Below are 18,524 nucleotides of genomic sequence, written 5' to 3'. Positions count from 1 at the left end.
CTTTTTACTTGGTCTCGTTTGTCTTTTCGGTTGGCTGTTCTCTTTCTCTCTTCGTCGTTGCTTTTCGGTGTGGGTTCGTTCGGGGTTTTTTGGTTGGAGCGAAAAAGAATAGGAGGGACGCGGGTGCCATTTCTCAACAAAGCTTTGGGGGTTGGTGGTTCGACGTTTGGTATATAGTAGATGCCTTTTGATACAGCAGAGGGTTTCCGTTTTCTTTGAGGTTGGGTTGGGAAAGAGAGAGAGAGAGAGAGAGAGGAGAGAGATCGGGAGTCGTCGGCTGAGCTTTTGTTTTGCTCTCGCACGAGATGTAGAGACGTAAGATTCAGCTTTGAAGCGGCTAGAGGGGTCTGAAGGTCTCGTGTAGAGAAACGAGCTCGACCGGACGCGTGCTCGAGCTTGCGTTTCGACAAAGAAACGAGGTGAGCTCGCGTCGAAGGTCGGTTCGTTCGACTTCCTCCCTCTCTTTCTCTTCTACTCTCAGCGTCGGTCTAACTAAACTCATTCTCCCATCTTCTTTCTGACTCGAAGCCGAGGAGGTAGTTCTTTCCTTCGAAGCGCCAGAATAACAAGCAGAAGAAAGAGGCATCGACAATAAAACGAGCAGCGCGTTGTCCTCCAGATCAGATCTCTCCCTCCTCGATCTCCGCCGGCTCTGTGACTCTCGGTCTCTGCAAGAAGAAGTTGAGACGAATCAAGGTCAGCTGCCGGTATCGGAGATAAAGGCGAAGGGAGGACAGAAAGCGAACCTTCGACCCCGAACCTCGATCTTCATCGATCCCACGGTCCTTCCTGCTCGACTTCCTCTCTCGCTCCCTCCTATCGTCGTCAACCCTGCTCCGACTCCCAGTTGCTCCGTAATCCATGACGACGTCTCCCTCCTTGTCCCTTCGAGAGTCCGAGGCTCGACCTCCTCGACGATCCGGCGACGCGTCTCGGAGCTTCTCCTGGAGGACGAAAAGAAGAGGATCCGAGTCATCAGTGGAGTTTCAAGAGCTTGAAAAGAAGAAATCAGGCTTACCTTCTGCCTCTTGATGAACTTCGAGTAGGCGAACCTTCGATCCTCGTCGTCGCTGAGCTCGGGAACGAGATCGGAGATTTGGGGGAGCGACTGAGAAGCGGGAGGGAGAACGGGAAGAGTATCAGTTCGAGGCACGTTTGAAACCCGAAGAAGACGACCAGACCCACATCCTCGTATGAAGCATCCAGGCTCAGAGGAGGCTCGACTCGCTTGAGGGCGTATCGAAGATCCTCGATGAGATGTCGACGTTTTCGCTCGGCCTTCTTCGCCTCCTCGACCTGCTTCGCAATGACCTTGTCCTTCATCTGTAGACGGAAAGAAAAGAAGAAGGTCAGTACACCCGAGGAGTCTTCGTTCGCCTTCGAAGAGGGACTCACGAAGTTGTAGACGTCGACTCGAACGTCCTCTCCCAGCTTGTCTCCGACCACGACGTCGAAGTCCTCCTGCTTGGTCGAATCGAGGAAGGTTTTTCCCACCTTCTCGAAAGCATCTCGAGCCACCGCAGCTTCAGACTCGAGTTTGACTTCGAGGTCGTCGACCACGTCCTGAAAGAGTTCGAGAGGAGTCGATCCAGGCTTTCCGAGGAGTTCGAGGTAGGCGTCGGTGTTGGCGATGAGAGGTCGAACGGTCTTGAACCTTGACTTGGACGTGATCTTCTCCTGAGCGACGAGAGTCTGAAGGAGAGCCTGCAAGGGTGGGTGGAGGACGAAGAGGTCAGTTCGTCGCTCGACCTCGTAGAGGACGGGAGTCGACTCACCTTGAACGCGTCTCGTGCACGCCTTCCCTCCCTACTCCTCTCCATCTTCTTCTTCCTCATCCTCAAGTCGTGCTCTCGCTCCAGCTCCTTCATGTAATCCTCGAACAGGATCAAAACCTCCAAGGTGTCGATTCGTCGAAGCTGCTCGTCGGATTTCCACTCGGGGGACTGAGAGACAAGCTCCTGAGCTTCTCGCCATCGAGTCGACATGCTGATCGAGAGAGTCTTGAGAAGGGAGGTGAGCTTGAGGATGTTTCGGTTTCGGAGGTCTCGAAGTTCGGTCTGAGAGAGAGAGAGAGAACGAAGAGCGGAGGAGTCAGTCAGACGCGACTTCGAGGGAAACAAGGCAAAGACGAAAAACGAACGGTCTCCTTCTGCTTCAACTCAGCGATGTACTCCTCGAACAATCCCTTCCTCTCTTCTTCTCCCTTGGCCTGAGACCAGATGGCGTTTCCAGCGAAGAGCGCGTCGGCGGTCTTGAACGTTGTGTAGGGGTAGATAGCGGGATGATCGGAGAGAAGAGATCTGAAGGGTCCTCGGATCCTTCGCATCCTCGACTCCTTCTCCTCGGTTTGCCTAGCCTTAGCCTCGGAGACGAACTAGGCGAGATACAAGGCAAGAGACGCGTCAGTGAAGTCGAGGACGAGCGAGCAGAGAGGATTCTCGACCAACCTTCGTGAACACGGCCTTCTTCTCTGCCAAACTCGGGAAACTCTTGTACAAAGGGTCGGTGATGATAGCTGATAGGCAAGGAAAGGGCAAAATATCAGCTCAGAAGACAAAGGACGCGTCGAACGACTCACCTCGCATCGTCTGATCCCAAGTCCACGCAGGATCGACCTTCTGCTTGTTCAGGAGGTACATGAACGCCTGCTCGGCTTGAAACTTGGTCCTCCATCCTCCTTCGGGGATGACGTACTGATCCTGAGGTTTGGGAGCGGTGGGAAGCGAGAAGGAAGGAGCAGGTTGACGGAAGGTGTCGAACTGCTGCTGCTGTTGCTGAGGAGGCGAGAACTGGGCAGGAGAGTTGAATCCTACGGGTACGAGAGCATTGGTGGACGAAGCAGTCGGAAGAGGGGATCTGAATACGACGAAGAACCAAGAAAGGGTGTCAGTGAAGCTCGAAGAGGAGGGCGACGAGAGGCGACGGCACGAACGGTGCGACGACGTCTGGCGACTTGATCTTGACAGGCTCAGGTTCCTCGGTTCCGACCTTCTCGAGCAAGAAGATGAGCTCCTCTGGCATGTCCCACTGCAGCGATGATAAGAGATAGAGACTGGTAAGCTTCAGAACGCGTGAAAGGAGGGAAAGGAGGAACAGAACGAACGACGGACTCCTTGGTCTCCTGAGAAACCGAACGAGGAAACGGCATCAGCACGATATCGGGGAAGGCTGAGCTCAACTAACAGGCAGTCGACTGACTTTATGGACCCAGTACTTCCTTCCCTTCGACATGTATTCTTTCCAAGCTGTGTTTGCGAGCTCTCGTTCGAACTGAAGGGGGAAGGAGAAGGCAGAGTGAGCTCGTCAGAATTCATCGTGCTTTCCGGGGAAGCAACAAGGGGTACTCACAGGAGTCTTGAGACTATCAGGCTTCTCCCACACTGAGCTCTTGTCGACAGGGTTGTACCAGCTGAGGAATCGAAGAGGGACGATGGGGAAGGGGTCAGCTCGAGATTGACGAAGGTCAAGCTCGCTCTCCCTTCGGAGCTCAGCCCAAAGTATTTCGTAGACCGCGAAAGCTTCTGACGCTTCTCCCAGCTCTATGCAGTCGTATTGAGTCTCGTAGGGATCGTAGGGAGAGCAGAAGATGCTGGATGGGCGTGCACATCGAGCGAGCTCGCTGCTCCTTCCCTCCTCCCTCGACCCTCTCCATCAGCCCTCCGTCGCTGCTTCCCGCTCGCTCCCAAAACTTGATACTGTAGGCGAGCAGTGTCGTAATACTCACTAGGTTCTACCATCAGCGTTGGTGTGCTCGGTCTACACGAAAAAGCGGGAGGGAAGGAAGGAAGTCGGCGAGGTCAGCTCTCTCGTTCCTCCTCTCTCGTGGCTCCTGCTGCCCTGGAATCACAACAGAGAGTTTCACTCACGAAGACAGGGACTTCACTAGATGCTTTTTCTTCCTCTCCCATTTTTTAAAGGTGCGAAGAAAGGTTTGTGAAAAGGTAGGGGCAAGGAGAGTGACGTTGGAGGAGAGGCGATGTTGAGAGGTCACTTCGTCTCCTTCCTTTCCCCGTCCATCATCTCCCGCTCTTTCCCATCCATCAATATGGCTCCTCCTTCTTCCAAAAAGACGAAGATCCCTGCCTCATCCCCTCCTTCATCGTCCAGTTCAAGAGTTCCAGCCACCGAAGAAGCTCAGTCCCCAAGGTCTTCCATCGACGACGAAAGGTCGGAAGATGAGGAGGAGTCCACCTTCGTCTCGGACCTCGTATTCGCCTCCGTCCCAGACTCAGAGTTCACTCCCTGGGTCATCAAACAGATCCAGAGACACCTAGCTACTCGTGGATCCTCTCAGCAAGACGACAGCGGCAGTCTCCAAGGATCAGTTCTCTCCCGTTCGACCTCTTCGACTCCCCACGGAGGGAACGAGCACTGGAGACAAGAGGGAAGGAAGCAAGAGTTCACGTTCGAGCTGAAGAAAAGGAGAGAATGTGAGACTGGAGTGATCATGTCCGTGCGTTCTGGTCTCTCTTTTGTACGGAGAAGAAAGGGGAAAGGAGAATTGGGATCTTGTTCTCCTTCTTCTCCCTCGTTTGACCTTCCTCCCCTTTCAGACCTGGAACCTTCTCAACAGCTCGAACGAGGTCATGTACGAAGATGAGGAGTGGGTCACAGTCGAGTACTCTGGTATGAAGATGTGAGTAGTGCGAGATGGGTGAGGGACTTGATGAGCGGTAACGTCGACTCACCTTCTTCCTCTTCATTTTGTTCATACAGCCGTACGCCGCCTTCAAATCCTCTTCAGCTCTTCGATGGAATCCATGGATACTTCTACAAGCAACTAAATGATTACAAAGATCAGGTGTGTTCGCTTTTCCTCTTGCTGTTTGGCCAGCCCGCGTCGAAGTCGCACGCGCCTGACGTTCGTTTCCCCTTTTTCTCAGTTCAACCCTCACCAACAAACCCGAGAGTTCCAAGACCTGTTCCGGACCTTTGGTGGGACTGTATTGTGAGCTCTACTCTCAGCTCTTCATACGAACTGCGAGCAAACGGTGTCGCTGACAAGCAACTCGCTTTCCCTAATTTCGCTTTCAGGGAGGAGAAGGAAGACATCCGTGTCGATTGCTACTTTGGAAAGAAGTCCTTCAAAGGGATGAACACCAATTTATTCAATGTACACGTACACTGGTCAGTTTTTTGGGGTATACGTTCAGTCGAGGCTGAGGACTCACCTCGAGTTTCATTTTCTCCCTTCACAGGATCGCTCTTTCCGTCCAGCACGGCCTGCTCCTACCGGTTTCTCTCTTCGACCTCGAATCCACCACACCACCACATCCAATCACCAACGTTCGCTCGGCAGAATCCGACCTCGATGGTCTCCTCAACCGACAGAGGCCAATCTGTGCACTCGACCACGAAACTATCCTCGTTCTCGGCGCGTCTTCTTCCCCCGTTCCCGTCGACGTCTCCCCTGCTTTCGAAGGGAGGAAGATCTGCTTCGAACGACTTCTCGACAGTACATGCTTTGCCAGACGAGGGATGTGGATGCGTGTCGTCCTTAACGCTACGAAGAGAGCGGTGGAGAGATTGGGAGCGACGGTCGTTGATCGAGTCGAGAAAGCAGATTGGCTTGTGGTCGATACTCGAGAGAGCCTAGCGTTTAGTAAGGTTAGCAAGTTCATCATTTTGGTTGCTCAGTCTCCTAGAGCTGATTCCCATCTGGTCTTTCTCCTACAGGCCATCTCACGTCCTGGTTTCATCGTCGGCACCCTCGCTCACCTCTTCGCCCAAATCCGTTCGGAGTCAGACTCAATCCTCGATCCCTACCGTGTTCGTGCCTCGATCGAATCTCCGTTCCTCTCTCTTGCTTCCAGAAAGCTGACTACAGACCTCGGTGCTCCTCCAGAACGTTCTTCACTTCCCAACCTTTCCCACCGACGTCTTCAGCAACGCCATCGCCTCCAACGACGTCTACGTCGACTCGAAATATCCCGAGGAGTATCGAACCCATCTTCGTACCGTCATAGAGATCATCGGTGGTAACTATGTGGAGTTCGACGACGACGACGATTCGCCTTGTGGAATTGTTGGACACCTCGTTTCGGATTGTCTTCGCGGAAGTTACAACCAGTGCGTCGAAATCCTCCTTCCGACTCTGCCTCCCAAAGTAGCACGTCTTGACCCTCGATGTCTCTCTTTTCTCGGGTTCCAGCTTCTGTCCAAACTGCAGCGAGATCGAGGTGATTCTTCCCGAGGTTCGTCTCGAAATTACTACCCATCTGCTCGCCCTCAGCGTCGCTTCCTGAAGCTGACTCTCATGTCGTCCTGACTGGTTGTTTTTCAAGGATCTTGAGATGATTCTCGCGATAGGGAAGATCACGAAACTCCAGAACGTCCCTTCCACCGCTCCCTCTTCCTCTCGAGGACCTCGATGGGCAAAACCTTCCCGCGTCTCCCCAGAGGTCAAAGCTATTCGAACTGACGTGAGCACCGACCTTCAAAGCTCCTTCTCCTCTTTGATACATCAAGCTCTCGTTCTGATCTTCCTTCCCTTTTCTTCCGCCAAACAGATCGAACGACGCTGGGAGAGCCACGATTCGCATTGGGTACGCGACGCTGCTCCTCTCGTGCTTCTTCCTCCGACCTCGTTGACACGATCTTCCCTCCCTCCTTTTCTGCTTCTCCAGGGCAAGTCCGTCGACCTCTGCTGCCCGAACTCTCGAGGATGAACGAAGCCGCCGCTCCTCCGATCTCGACGCGTCCTCCCTCCCGTCGCCGGATCTCATCTCATCACTCCTGCACCTTCCTTCCTCGCCCTTAACGACTTTGCTTACGAACTTTTCAAATCGCATGAACCTTGTAGTCTATCCCTCTCGTCCTCTGTTCTCGTCTGCGTTCGAAGCAAGGTCGAGTTCGATTCGACGCGTCCAAAACCAAGCGAGTCTCCTGCCTTTCTCTCTCTTCCGTTCTTACTCTACCCTCCTCCCACCAGCAAACTCCTTCGTGGGAATCGTTAAGCTCGATCGATACATCATAGAAAGCAAGCCAAAAAGCCAAAAAGAACAGTCCTCGTTCATTCATTCATCCTCCTCCCCTCTGCTCCATCAACCTTTCCTTCGCTCTCATCATCCTCCAGCAAAGAACACAAGCTACCATCGCTGAAACTCCTCCGAATCTGCTCAACAGAGAAACAAACAAACAAACCCTGATCAGCTCTCTCTCTCTTCGAACTCCCTCGCCGCCCACACCACCTCCTCTCTCGTCTCGTCTCGTCTCCCTCTTTGCTAGAGTCCCCGAACCTCTCGAAACTCACCTAAAGATGAACCCAACCGCATCCACATCGCTCGTCTTCTTCCCAGCTTCAACCGTCTGCCTCAGCATCATCTCTCCAAGCGCAGGGACCGTTCCGTTCGAGAGAGAGGAGGTGGTGGAGTTGGAGTTGGAACCGAGGAGGGGGGTCGTGTTGGGAGGGAGGATCGGGACGTGGAGGACGGCTCGGGTGGGTTCGAGGAGGTAGAAGATGAGGGAGGAGAGGAAGGTTACTAGGAATTGAGGGATCTTTTGATGGAAGAGGGGAGGGGAGGATGGGTCAGGTTGGGACAAAAGAAGAGGGGAGAGGGAGAGAAAAGGGACGAACGACGACGAAAACGTTATGGATCCCCTGTTCGAATCGGACGAAGCAAGAAACGAGCGATCCGGAAAAAAAAAAAAAAAAAGAAGAAGAACAGTCAGCAACCGGATAGACAGATGATCTCTCTATTTCGTAGAAGAGACGACGAAGGAGGGAAAGCGAGCGCGTCGCGTCGAAACGAACGAAAACCAATCCCCCCAAAAACTCACCAAAATCACGCCAGCCTTCTCAGCCGTACTCTGCCCTTTCCTCTTCCCAGTCATCTCCTCCTCCACCAGATCATCATCGTCCGCCTCTTCCTCTTCTTCCTCCTCCTCCTCCTCTTCTTCGTCCTCTTCGACCTCTTCTTCCCTCCCTTTCACGATACCCTCTCCGTCCCTCCCACTGCTCTCCCCACTTCTCTTCCTCCCCTCCTCCTCCTCGAACCGCCGATCAGGACTCCTCGGCACGGGTGTCCTCAGTCCATCATCGTAGATCTCGCTCGTCGTCAGGAGCGCTTCCGCTTCCTCGTTGACGGACGTTTGGGAGCCCGAGATGCGGAGCGTGGAGTTGTTTCGACTTCGACTTTGGCGGCGGCGGCGGCGGAGAGGGAGGGTGGTGGGTGAGGTTGAAGAGGAGGAGGAGATATCGGTTAGGATGAGTTCACCGAGCTGTAAGATGAGGAAGAACAAGAAAGGGAGGTGAGCTTGGGGTCCGAGAGGGAGAGAGAAGGAGAGAGAAAGAGAGCGACGAACGATGGAGAAGGGTGCCCCTGCGAGCCCGAGGAAAAACAGTAAATAAGAGAAACCGGTCAGCATACGAGATGAAAAAGGACTCGAAGAGAAAAAGGGTTGCGTACATTGAGCGATCTGGAACGAACGAAGGAAGGAAGGAAGGAAGGAAGGGACGACGAAACGAACGAAGATCAGTTTTCCGACGCGTCTCGTTTTCGCCCACGCAGATTACAAAAACGAAAGAAGCTCACAGCCCAACAGAACCCAGTAGCTCCCATGATCAAGTTCGCACCCGTCACCGTTTTCACAAACAGCGTCAGGAACATCAGAACGGCAAAGAGGGCCTGTTCGAGGGAACGAAAAAACGAAAGAACGACGCGGACGCGAGTCAGTCTAGTCGGTTCAGATCGTCTTCGCTTCCTCCTCGAACACAACCAAGGAAAAAAAAAAACGAAAACTCACATGACTTCCCACCCAGATCCAGCCCAAACTCAATCCTTCCCACTCGCACTTTCGCTCTCTTCCTCCTCCTCCTCCTCCTCCTCCTCCCAACCCAACCCATCTCCTCCCCCTCTCCAACCACCCTCCTTCCCCTTCCACCCTCCCTCTCTCCCACCTCCCACCACCACCACCACCTCCCTCACCACCACCCACCCCCTCCTCCACCTCCTCCCCTCCTCCCCTCCCAGCCTTCCTCACCACCATCGGCACCACCACCGCCGTCCCAAAACTAACGACCGCGTTCCAAAACAACGCTCTACTCCCCATCCTCGTCGCTTCCTCGTAAAGTCCTCTATCCATCGGATCCGCGCCTGCCCAGCGCGACGTCGGGTCGTTGATGGACGTCCGGATGTGCAGGTCCGAGACGTAGACGGACGTGAAGAACAGGATCGGGAACCAGCCTATCCAGGCGAAGAACTGGACAAAGCATAAGCTGCGGATTTGAGGAGGCAAGGTGAGGAGGGTGGAGGTGATGGAGGTGAGGGTTTGGAGAGGAGTGGAAGGAGGGCGGGAGTCGGAGAGGAGGACGCGTTCGGTGGTGGTGTAGGCTGTGAGACCTGGGAGAGGGAGGGAGGGGTGAATTAGGGTGAGATGAGAACTGAGAAAAATTACAACGCTTGGATGGAGGGAAGAAGAAAACGAACTGTGAGTGAGAACGAGAACGAAGCAGGTCAAGACGGACAGGGCTTGGAGTTGGGTCGAGCCGAGAAAAGGGAGAACTTTGAGGAGGTCGACGTTGCCTCTGCAAGGGTGAGGGACGTCAAACAGAATAGTCAGCTCGATTCTGAACGAAAGGAGTGGAGAGGAGAGAGAGAGAGAAACGAAAACGAACATCCAAAACCCAGCGACGGATCCAAACCCAGCGAGTCGTCCAGCCCAGGCGTTCCCTGCTTCTTGTTCGTTCGGAGGTAAGGTATCCACCAGGAGAGCTCGATCGGCTGCCATCACTGATGGGTAAAACCAACAGAGGGGAAGGGAAGGATCAGGACGAAACGAGCGACGCGTCGAAACCCAAAAGACGAAAAAACAAGAAAGACGAACCAGCGTTCACCGAGAAATCCACCAAGAACACTGAAAAGATAGCGATCACGATGCTGAACGTCACGTGCTTGGTCCACCAACACCAATCCAAAAACTCCAGTCAGCTTCCAACGAAGAGCGAGAGGAGACGAGCAAGGAGGAGACGAGCAAGGAGGAGTGTAGGAGAGAGAGAGAGAGAAACGGACAGGCGTCCCTCCTCCGAGAAAGAACGCAGCAATGTTCTTTGCCCATCCGAGCAGGAGCATGGCGACGATGCTGAGGAGACAGCCTCCTACGATGAAAGGTCTCCGACGACCGAACCGGGATTTGGAGCGACTGTAGGAAACAGAGAGAGAAGAGGGAGAGCGAGGTGAGCTTGTGGTTTGCGGCCCGCGGGAAGGGGTTTCTAGAGGACGAACTCGGCGATGATTCCTTTAAGAAGAAGAAAAAGAAAAGGAAGTTCTGGTGAGCTCGAACTATAGAAGCAGTAGAGATAAAGAGCATACACTTACCTATGAGAGGCTGCATGATCAATCCCGAGAGAGGTCTTCGAAGGGCAAGGGAGGAGATTGGACTTGGGTGAGCTTCATCGGTTTCGTTCAATCGCACACAACCTTCAGACAAAGAAGCTCACCCTGCTACGAAAACGAGACTCATCAAGCTCTTGGATAAGCCCAGTTCGATAAGATACGGAGAAGCCTGGGACATTTCTATCGTCCACACGGACTGAACTCCCAGCATCCCGCTGGTGAGGAGGGGGAACTTTGGAAGGCCGTTTCTCAGAGGTCAGCGCAAAAGCTCAGAAGAGTCTAGGAGAGATGGAAAGAGTTTTGGTTTCACCTTCATCCAGGAGGGACCAGCGACTCTGCGACCGAGAAGGAAAGGAAAGGAAAGGAGGTGTGAGCTCGAGCTTTTGGGTTCGGTTGAGAACGAACGAACGAAAGGGAAGGCTGAAGGAAGCTCACGAAGGCGTTCCCACCCAACGGAGTTGAGTTTCTTGTTCTGCGTCTTGGTCGTCGTCGTGAGGGAGTACTAATCCTGATCCTGCTACCATCTTGATTCAACCGTTTTTGTTGTTGGGATGTGGACGTTGGGAGGGAGATGGCCCCCCCTTCGAAAGCGAGCTCTCCGCATCTCCCCTCTCTCGTTTTGTTTTCGATTTCTCTTTAGTCCACTTTCCAACCACCATCATCTTGAATCTCTCAAAGAACCCCAAACTCGCATGGCCCCCTCCTCCTCCTACAACGTCCCTTCAGTCCGCTACCACTGCCCTTGCCTGACTTCGGATCCGATCATCTACCATCCTTCCTTCCCTTCCTCCTCCTCCTCGCACTTCCACGATCTTCACCAGCTCTACTTCTGCGAGGAATGCGACGCTATCCGATGCGATCGATGCGTTCAAGTCGAGATTTCTTGCTACTACTGTCCGCACTGTCTGTTCGAGGTGCCGAATGCGAGTGTGAGAGCGGAACTCAACAGGTACGTTGGAAGGAAGGAAGGGAGGGAGGAGGAGTTGAGCTCACCTCTCTTCCGTTCTCCTTCGTTTTGCTTCCGTCCGTCGCCCTCCCTGTATACTCGAACTCGAACTCAAAGCTGACTCGTATCTTTGACTCTTTCTCTCTCTCCCTTCAGATGCGCTCGAAACTGCTTCCTCTGCCCTCACTGCACCAACGCTCTCGTCGTCAACTCCACGGACCCTCTCCCTCCCTCCTCCTCCTCGTCTGCTCAACCTCCTCTTGCTCCTCCTCCTGCTCCGACTCCGAGCACCCCCTCGGACCCTTCGTTCTACCTCTACTGCAACTTCTGTAGATGGTCCTCAGCGGAAGCAGGGATCACGTTCGATAAACCAACCGGAGTAGCTCGTGAGCCTCGTTGTCGCCTCCTTCTCTTCGTTTCTTTCGTCGCTCTCCGCTGACCCTTTCGTCGGTCGCGTCGCGTTCTTTTTTTTCCTTTATAAAGTCCAACTCCAAAAAATGGAAGATCAAACTCCCGACTCTCTCGAACTCGAACGTCTCAAAGATCATTTCGAACCCTTCCTCCGTTCAGCTTCCACTTCAACCTCCTCCTCCTCCTCGCACCCGAACCCGAACCCTTCCTCCAGCATCCTCGCCGCCTCGTCCGCTTTGCACCGAGACGTCCCTTCGCTGAGAACGAAACCTCGCTACTCGGGAGGATCTGGATCGAGAGTGCCTTCGTCGGGGAGAGCTACTGGTCCTCCAGGGAAGGACGTAGCGAAGGACGGCGATAGGGTTCCGCCGTATCGAGCGAGAGGGGAAGCGAGGGTGGAAGGCAGCGTGAGTGGACCGGGTGGATTGGGCGAGGAGGATAAGCTGGGCTGGTTGGCAGAGGTGGATTCGTTGGAAGGAGTGGCGGGGTTGGAACAGAGGTGGGGAGGAGGATGGAGTCAGAGCGTGAGAGGGATGTGAGTCGCACGCGTTTTCCTTCCTCTCCTTTTGTTTTGTTTTCTTGCTCTTTTTCGTTTTCGTCGCTCGTTCTTCCTCTTTCATCAAAACCTGACCTTTTCTTTCCTCTTCTTCCCCCGACCGTTCCCTTCCCTTCCTTCTCCAAAGCGACCTCAAACCCCCTCGAACCCCCCTCCACTCGAAGAAGACGAAACGATGCTCCGAGTGCCGACACATCCTCATCAAACCCGAACAGAAGGCTCAGTCCGTGAGGTACAAGATCAAGTTGCTCGCGGCGTCGTACCTCCCTACGATTGAGATCGCGAGGAGGCTTCCCTCGGATCCGAGGTTGGGAGGAGGAGGGAGGATGGGAGGAGGGAGGAGAGCGGGAGGAGGGAGTAGCAGGTTGAGTGTGCTGCCTGTGCCGACGGGGGGGAAAGAGGGAGAAGGGTTGAGGAGGGGTGGGAGCGTGAGTGCATCCAGCTTTTCTCAGTAGATGTTGAGGAGGGAGAAAGGGAACGAACGAAACGACAAGGACGACGCGTCGAACCCACCCGACCGAACTGACCTCTTTCCTCCTCCTCCTCCTCCTTCTTCCCCGTTCGAAAACAGTACTCGTACCGCCTAGCGTTCACCAACCCCCTCTTCGACGCCATCACCATCTCGCTCTCCATCCTCCCTCCCGTCCCTCTCCGTCTCTCCTCCTCCAACCCCAACCCAACCTCTTCCTCCTCCAAACCCCCGTTCCAAATAACCCTCCCCTTGACAACCTTCCCCGTCTCCGCTTTTGCCGACCCGTGGGAGTACGGAAACGACGACGACGACGACGACGAGGACGATATCGATTCCTTGCTCGAAGGGACGGCCGCTGCGGAGAAGGCGAGTGGGACAGGGAGGAAGAAGGAGAAGGAAGCGACGGCGGGGGTGGTGCTGCTGGAGAGGAGGGGGAACGTGACCGAGGTGGGGATGGAGCTGAGGGTCGGGACGGGGAGTGGGAAGGAAGGGGGTGCGTTGGTGAGGGGGGATTTGGAGGTGAGTTTTTGACGACGCGTCGACGTGGTTCGTGTTCGTCCTCGAACTGACTTCTTTCTCTCTCTCTCTTCTCTCTCTCTCTCTCTCTCGTTTCGTTTCGTTGTCGTCGTCGTTGTTGTTGTTGTTGTTTTATTTTTTCAGTTCACCCTCCGAGTCTCGTACACGTACAAATCGGACGATCCTCCAGCGGCGGCGGAGACGAAGAAGGGGGCGGGAGGAGGGAAGGAGGAGGAGGAGGAGGAGAGGGGTACGAAGGAGTTCACGTTTGAGACGATGGTTCATCTCGGGAGGGTTCTTGTCGAGGAGGAGGAGGAGGAAGAGCGGAGCGTTGGTGTTGGTGCTGGTGCTGGTGTTGGTGAGGAGTGAGGGCCGAGGTGCGTTTCGACGTGCGTTTGTCTTTTTTTTTGGAGGTTTCGATGGGTTGTCTTTTACTTTGCTCGGGGGTGGGGTCTATACCAGTCACACTAGATCTTTTTTTGCCCGGAAAATACAGCATACTGGTACTCTCAAGAGAGGGGATGATGTCCATGAAAATCCCAAAACCCTCAACCCCTCCAAAGCTTCGCCTCATGATCGTAAAACGAACAACTCCCCAGCACCGTCCCTCCTCCCTCTCCTCCCTCTCCCTCTCCCTCCTCTTCAGGAATCCTACTCCAATCCACCCCGTACGCCAAACTCTCATGCTCGTCCAACCTCTTGATCAACTCCCATCCTTCTCCCCACGTTTCTCCCTCCTCTCGACGCGTCGTCGTCGACGCTCCTCCTCCAACGAACATCTCCTCGTCCAACCTGAACACCTTGAACCCTCCGTGCATGCACGCAACAACGAGATCTCGGTTCCGAACGGGCGAAGGGTGGAACTTGATTCTCCAGGCTCCTCCGCCGAGAGGGAGACTGGCGAGCGGACGGAGAGGGGAGCGCGGGTCGAGCAGGGTTAGGGTTTCGTTGTAGCTGTAAAAAGCGAAGCGAAGGGGTCAGTGGAGTTGAAGGGGTTTTTCGATGAAGGGTGGTATTGAGAGAGAGAAGGAGGGAAACGAAGGAGAGAGAGAGAGAAAGTTAACGTACGATCCGACGGCGACGAGGTTGGGGGTGTGAGGGGAGGTTTGGATGCAGGTTACTCCTGCGTCGAATCTAGGAGAGGAGGAAGAGAGATAGAGAGAGAGAAAAGTAACGAAAGAGCGTTTAGTTCGGCCTGAGAGAGGAGAGAGAGAAAGAGGACGAACCGTGAGTTGGTCCAGAGAGGTTGGTCGTTCTCGGTTCGGACGTCCCAAGCTTTGAGTTTGCAGTCGTCTCCACCTGCAACATCACAAAGCAACAGATGAGTTGACACTGTCTCCATGAGGGCTGAGAGACGAGGAGCTGGACGAACCAGAGTAAACGACGTTCCCTCCGTCCCACCCATCGAAACTGGCGACCCAAGGCTCGTAATCGTGAGCTGCCCAGGTCTGAGCGACCGTGAGCTCTCCCGTAGTGTCGTAAGTGAGATGAGAGAGTTCGAGAGACGAGAGCGAAGTGATGACCGTTGGAGGAGTCGACGATCTTGAGAGACGAGCGAGGAGAGGACGTGGATGGAGCGTCAGGGTTTGAAGAGTCTTCCGAAGGTGCCGTGAAGAAATGGACGTTACGATGTTATACGATTCGACCAGTCGAGAGAGAGGACGAGAGTCGTCGGAGAGGCGACTTGAAGAGTCTGGAGGTGTTGCAGTTGGTTCTGAGGGAGGCAAAGACGAAAACAAGGAGAGGAGGGAGGATTGTGAGCTCGAGCGTTTTTGAATCTTCCACGGAGAAGGAGAGACGCAGGAAAACGAACCAAGCTCTCGTCCCATCTGTAAGTGACCAGACGACCTTCTGCGTCTGCCAGACCTAGAACTGATCCGTGATTCGAGTCGAGACGAGGGTTCCTGTTCGAGACGAGCAGACGAGGCGAGAATCGAAGGGGATCGTTTGAGCTCGCAAGAAAGGCAAGGCAGGACTCAAGAAAAGGAAGCTTCGACTCACCACTTCATATCGAGGATAGCTGGTCCATCGATCCTCTGCTGTTCCGTTCTGAGAGAGACGATCACGAGAAGAGGAAGTCAGGACGGCAAGCGTTCGAAGGAGAGCAAAGAAGGAAGGAAACCGTCGAGCTCGAGCTCACACCACTTCTCCTTGAACGTCGTAGATCAAGCACCTCCCTTTCCTCTTCGCAGGAGGAGTAACGAACACCTCCTCCTCGTCGCTGCTGTCTTCTCCGGTATCGACTTTAGGGGGTGGCGGTGGAGGCAGAGGAGCAGGAGTTTCGATCTGGTACGTCCCGACGGCGAGGACGGAAGGATGGTGAGGAGAGAACTCGACCGAGTCTGCTGAGTAGACCGTTGACGTTGACCAGAAGGATTTGGCTGGAGTAAGGAAAGTGGAAGTAAGCGTCCTGGTTGGAAGAGGAGAAAGGGTGCGAGGATCTTACCTTGCATGGTTGGGGGAGCAGAAGAGGGGGAGACCGTCGGGGGGAAGGAAGAGTCGAGCTCAACGTCGAGCTCTTCGATTCAATCTTCAGCCTTCGTTTCAAAACTCCTTAACACTCTGGATAAAAAAACAAGAGTGAATATGTTCAGAGAAACCGAAGCAATGTGTTTAGTATCCGGAAAATGGATCGAGCGTCCTTGTAGGTGAAAAAGAGCGTCCGAGAGAAGGGTGAGGGAGGGAGAGAGGATGACGGGCGTCGTTTTAGATCCTGCCCTGAAGAGAGGGAGAGGCCAAGCCGTGGCATTCAGAATCTTGAAGAAAAGCACCAAGTTGAAGGAGCAGTCGTTGCTGTCTTCGAGGGGGTGGGGAAGGAGGAAGAGCTACGCCGACGCGTCGAAGTTTCAGAGTCTTCGCCTCTCACAATTCCACTCCTCGGCTCTCCGTTCACGCAAACCTACGAAGAAAACAACCTATAGGCATGCAAGAAGAAGCGTGGCAAGCGGAAATAGATGCCGAAGCGAAGTGACGAGAGAGAGAGAGAGAGAGAGAGTACAAAAGGAGAGAACGGGAAACGAGCCTCGACGCGAAACGAAATAAACAAAGGAGCCAGCAAACCACGGACTTCCTTCCCTGACCCTACTCCTACCCCTACTACTGCGCTCCCCACTGCTGCTGATTCCCAAACCCGTTCCCATTCAGCCCAACCATCAACTCCGGCGGCAGGTCCCCTCCTCCTCCCTTCCCTCCGTTCGACTTCTGCATCTGCTGCTGCTGCTGGATCAAGAGGAGCTTCCTCCTCTTTTCTCCCATCTCGTTGATCTGAGCTTGAGTCATGTTGTTCATGTTCGGCATCCCTCCGAAGTTGACCTGCTGCTGCTGCTGATGGTGAGGATGTTGGGTTGGTGGTTGTTGTTGGTAGTTTCCGTTCCCTGCGGCGGCGAAGGTGGAAGCGGAGGGAGGAGGAGGGATGGGAATGGACAGAGGTTGGTTGAGACGTTGTTTCTTTTTGGCTGGGGCGGAGGAGGAGGAGTCTTCGAGTTTGGGTTGGATGGGAGCGGGAGGAGGAGGAGGAGCAGCCTGAGCTCCTTTGGCTTTGTGAGACTTCTTCTTCTTGTTGTTGGAGGTGGACATGATGGAGGAGTCGGAGTCTTGACCGTTCTCGGTGGTCGAAGGAGGAGGAGGAGGGGGAGGGTGGGTAGGTTTGTTCTTCATCGACGTCTTCGGATGACCTTTTCCTGGGACCTTGACGGGAGGGACGACTGGTTCGGTGGAAGGTGCTCCGTCCTCCTGCTCCTCCTTCTTGGTCGACTTCTTCTTCTTGGTGGACTTCTTCTTCTCGTCCGAAGGTCCTGGAGTTCCTGCGACGGACGTCGAAGCTGAACCTCCGTTCGTCGACTGGAGGAGTTGCTGCTGCTGTTGCTGGAGGTTGTAGGGCTGCTGTTGTGATGATGGTGGACGAGGCATTCCGTTGTTGTTCTGATGGATGGGTTGAGGACCGTTGTGACCGTTGGAGGGAGAAGGGTTGGAGGAGGAGGGATTGTCGAACGCGTTCGTGAAGGTCGACGGAGGTTGGTAGAGACCTGAGCCAGAGTACGGAACCGCAGCGGCGGATCTACGAGTAGCCTCTTCGACCTTGGCTCTGAAGGCGAGGACGGTTTCGAGGCGAGAGAACCTGAGAGGAAGAAGAAGAAAGTCGGTCAGCTCGAGCAACGAGTGCGACGGCGCGACCTCCGCGAGTCGAAGGAACGCACGAAGGTTGAAATCCTCTTGGATCCTTGGGCATCTCTCCCGTATGCATGAGACGATCCTTCCAAGTAGCATCCTCAGTCTCCTCTGTCGTCCGAATGTTCCTCTTCGTTGGTCTGGGGACGGCTGCTGAAGCGTTGAGGGAACAGCTCGCCGGGACGATGGGTGAAGGCGAAGTGAGAGCAACGGCGACATTGGCGACTCGGGTAGCGTAGAAGGAGGTTCCGAGGTAGAGAGGAGGAGCAGTCGCGGCCTGAAGAAGAGGGAAGAAGGAGATCTGTCAGTGAGAGGGACTTTGACGGCTCGAAGAAGGGCTCGAAGGAAGGCGGGAAACTCACGAGGACTCTCGACTCGAGCTGTAGAGCATCGTAATCGTCCCACTTCCCACCGCTGACCTCCTGGTTCATCTCGCAGATATCCTCCCATAGACTTCCAGGTGAAGGGTGGAGCACGATCCTAGCTGGAGGAGCCGAGAGTCGAGGAGCAGGTGCGTCGAGAGTCGAGGTCGACGCTTCCGATGGAGGAGGGCGAGTCCGATGGTCGATGAGCTCCACGATAAGGCAGCCTTCGTAGTAAGGGATCTTGGCGGCCGAGAGAGCTGGAATGAGGTCGGAAGGGATTCGTTGAGATCGGACGGCTTCCAGGAAGGCCTTTGAACGGGACGAACGACGGAGGGAAGGAGAGGGTCGGAAGAGGTCAGCTCGAACTGAAATCAAAGAGGGTAGAGAACGAGAGCAGGTATCGAGCTGAGAGAATAGTTGTACCTTCATAGGACTCTCGTAAGGGAAGACCATGTTCTGATGCCAAAAGAGAGACGAAAAAAGTCAGCAAAGGCGCTGGATGGATGGATTCTTGAGCTCTGGAAGGAAGGGGAGGGAGGAGAGCTGACCTGGTCCTTGAACCTGAAGTGTTTAGGGTACAGTTCTATAGAGATCGAGGCAGGGAGTTTCCTGTACTTCTTGAGGATTCCTCTGCTCTCCTTGTGGAGGTTGTAAACCGAAGCTGTAGACATTCCGGACGATAAAGTCGAGGGAAGGGATGGAAGCCGTTTGGGAGGAGGTAGCTCGAAGCTCGAAACAAGAGAGGCTCGACGGGCCC

General features: G+C 54.5%; 6 protein-coding genes across 6 annotated transcripts; 2 read left to right on the top strand and 4 right to left on the bottom strand.

The window, feature by feature from the left end:
* Positions 1-566: 566 nt before the first annotated feature.
* On the bottom strand, positions 567-4,002 carry PRP40 (snoRNA-splicing protein PRP40). The gene is made up of 15 exons (XM_076636129.1): positions 3,867-4,002; positions 3,725-3,756; positions 3,349-3,409; positions 3,199-3,270; positions 3,104-3,121; positions 2,933-3,027; positions 2,579-2,856; positions 2,448-2,515; positions 2,141-2,374; positions 1,776-2,057; positions 1,396-1,704; positions 1,186-1,323; positions 1,019-1,108; positions 747-944; positions 567-668 (listed from the first exon to the last, which is right to left on the bottom strand). Exons 1-15 carry the CDS (start codon positions 3,906-3,908, stop codon positions 621-623), a joined length of 1,965 nt encoding a protein of 654 aa, XP_076497877.1. The 5' UTR covers positions 3,909-4,002; the 3' UTR covers positions 567-620.
* A 458-nt stretch (positions 4,003-4,460) lies between these two features.
* On the top strand, positions 4,461-6,756 carry BDY24DRAFT_15194 (uncharacterized protein). Its single transcript, XM_076636133.1, has 10 exons — positions 4,461-4,636; positions 4,717-4,801; positions 4,884-4,948; positions 5,035-5,127; positions 5,199-5,607; positions 5,677-5,769; positions 5,846-6,069; positions 6,152-6,194; positions 6,285-6,545; positions 6,627-6,756. Exons 1-10 carry the CDS (start codon positions 4,587-4,589, stop codon positions 6,666-6,668), a joined length of 1,365 nt encoding a protein of 454 aa, XP_076497876.1. The 5' UTR covers positions 4,461-4,586; the 3' UTR covers positions 6,669-6,756.
* Positions 6,757-6,950: 194 nt separating this feature from the next.
* BDY24DRAFT_440191 (major facilitator superfamily domain-containing protein) lies at positions 6,951-10,897 on the bottom strand. Its single transcript, XM_076644500.1, has 17 exons — positions 10,770-10,897; positions 10,645-10,669; positions 10,439-10,566; positions 10,317-10,351; positions 10,224-10,236; positions 10,011-10,140; positions 9,826-9,892; positions 9,617-9,731; positions 9,429-9,526; positions 8,938-9,341; positions 8,535-8,627; positions 8,409-8,418; positions 8,305-8,321; positions 7,780-8,220; positions 7,577-7,600; positions 7,253-7,497; positions 6,951-7,114 (listed from the first exon to the last, which is right to left on the bottom strand). The coding sequence occupies exons 1-17, from the start codon at positions 10,856-10,858 to the stop codon at positions 7,021-7,023; spliced, it is 2,028 nt and encodes a 675-aa protein (XP_076497875.1). The 5' UTR covers positions 10,859-10,897; the 3' UTR covers positions 6,951-7,020.
* A 129-nt stretch (positions 10,898-11,026) lies between these two features.
* Positions 11,027-13,759, top strand: BDY24DRAFT_349770 (dynactin p62 family-domain-containing protein; the record flags this gene model as incomplete). Its single annotated transcript, XM_076637687.1, has 6 exons — positions 11,027-11,283; positions 11,437-11,666; positions 11,764-12,226; positions 12,375-12,675; positions 12,819-13,238; positions 13,380-13,759. 6 exons carry the CDS (start codon positions 11,027-11,029, stop codon positions 13,602-13,604), a joined length of 1,896 nt encoding a protein of 631 aa, XP_076497874.1. The 3' UTR covers positions 13,605-13,759.
* A 24-nt stretch (positions 13,760-13,783) lies between these two features.
* On the bottom strand, positions 13,784-15,803 carry RRT2 (diphthamide synthase; the record flags this gene model as incomplete). The annotated part of the gene is made up of 9 exons (XM_076637686.1): positions 15,682-15,803; positions 15,376-15,616; positions 15,237-15,284; positions 15,049-15,139; positions 14,864-14,949; positions 14,608-14,777; positions 14,462-14,534; positions 14,304-14,369; positions 13,784-14,189 (listed from the first exon to the last, which is right to left on the bottom strand). The coding sequence occupies exons 1-9, from the start codon at positions 15,686-15,688 to the stop codon at positions 13,784-13,786; spliced, it is 1,188 nt and encodes a 395-aa protein (XP_076497873.1). The 5' UTR covers positions 15,689-15,803.
* Positions 15,804-16,331: 528 nt separating this feature from the next.
* BDY24DRAFT_413925 (SPT20 family protein) lies at positions 16,332-18,438 on the bottom strand (the record flags this gene model as incomplete). Its single annotated transcript, XM_076643241.1, has 5 exons — positions 16,332-17,352; positions 17,432-17,679; positions 17,765-18,076; positions 18,191-18,223; positions 18,316-18,438. 5 exons carry the CDS (start codon positions 18,436-18,438, stop codon positions 16,332-16,334), a joined length of 1,737 nt encoding a protein of 578 aa, XP_076497872.1.
* Positions 18,439-18,524: the final 86 nt, after the last annotated feature.

Source organism: Mrakia frigida (genome assembly GCF_051309035.1).
Source record: "Mrakia frigida strain ATCC 22029 unplaced genomic scaffold BDY24scaffold_10, whole genome shotgun sequence".
NCBI classification, from domain to species: Eukaryota; Fungi; Basidiomycota; class Tremellomycetes; order Cystofilobasidiales; family Mrakiaceae; genus Mrakia; species Mrakia frigida.
This window is presented reverse-complemented; position numbering and strand designations above follow the sequence as displayed.